Source organism: Apaloderma vittatum, unplaced genomic scaffold, assembly GCF_000703405.1.
Source record: "Apaloderma vittatum isolate BGI_N311 unplaced genomic scaffold, ASM70340v1 scaffold27764, whole genome shotgun sequence".
NCBI classification, from domain to species: domain Eukaryota; kingdom Metazoa; phylum Chordata; class Aves; order Trogoniformes; family Trogonidae; genus Apaloderma; species Apaloderma vittatum.
The window spans coordinates 1,563-2,213 of NW_009713643.1; the positions used below are offsets into that span (position 1 = coordinate 1,563).

A 651-nucleotide genomic window follows, 5' to 3' on the forward strand; every position below is an offset into this window, starting at 1 on the left:
CGGGAAGTCCCTGCTCCTGAGGGGGCTCTTTCTGATGCTTCTCTCTTCCTTTTTCCCCCAGGAGCGGATGAGTCTTAAGCACCAGAACAAGGGGAAGTGGGCCCGCTCCAGGGCCATTATGGCCAAGTATGACCTGCAGGTGAGCTCACAGAATCCCAGAAGGGTTTGTGTTGGGAGGGGTCTTCAGAGACCATCCAGTTCCAACCCCGTGCCTTGGGCAGGGACACCTCCCACCAGGCCAGGTTGCCCAGTGTCCCGTCCAACCTCGAACACTACCAGGGAGTGGGCTGCCACAGCTTCTCTGGGCAACTCGTGACGGGGTTTCACCAGTAAAACACTGCTTCTTTATAGCCAACCCAAACCTGCCGCTTTTTAGTTTAAAGCAGTTGCCCCTTGTCCTGTCGCTACAGGCCTTGGTGTGAAGTTTCTCTCTGTCTTTCTCGCAAGCCCCCTTTTTATATCGACAATAAAGTCTCCAGTGCTGGCTGGGGCAGGGGGGCAGCCAAGGCGGGGCAGGAGAGGTGGCTTCTGGCCCATGTTAGTGACATCACCGTCCCCTCGCAGGCCCGCAAGGCCATGCAGGAGCAGCTGGACAAGAACAAGGAGCTGACACAGAAGGGGCGGGTGGAGCCGCCTGGAGAGGAGCCCGGC

At 58.4% G+C, this 651-nt stretch overlaps 1 protein-coding gene across 1 annotated transcript in view; it reads left to right on the forward strand.

Moving 5' to 3' along the window:
• Nucleotides 1-651, forward strand: part of LOC104273208 (U3 small nucleolar RNA-associated protein 14 homolog A-like) — a gene marked incomplete at both ends in the record, with an annotated part of 2,390 nt that overhangs the window by 1,460 nt on the left and 279 nt on the right. The window contains 2 exons of the mRNA XM_009868451.1: nt 62-139; nt 565-620. Coding sequence (XP_009866753.1) covers nt 62-139; nt 565-620 — 134 coding nt within the window. The remainder of the gene's footprint in view (nt 1-61; nt 140-564; nt 621-651) is intronic.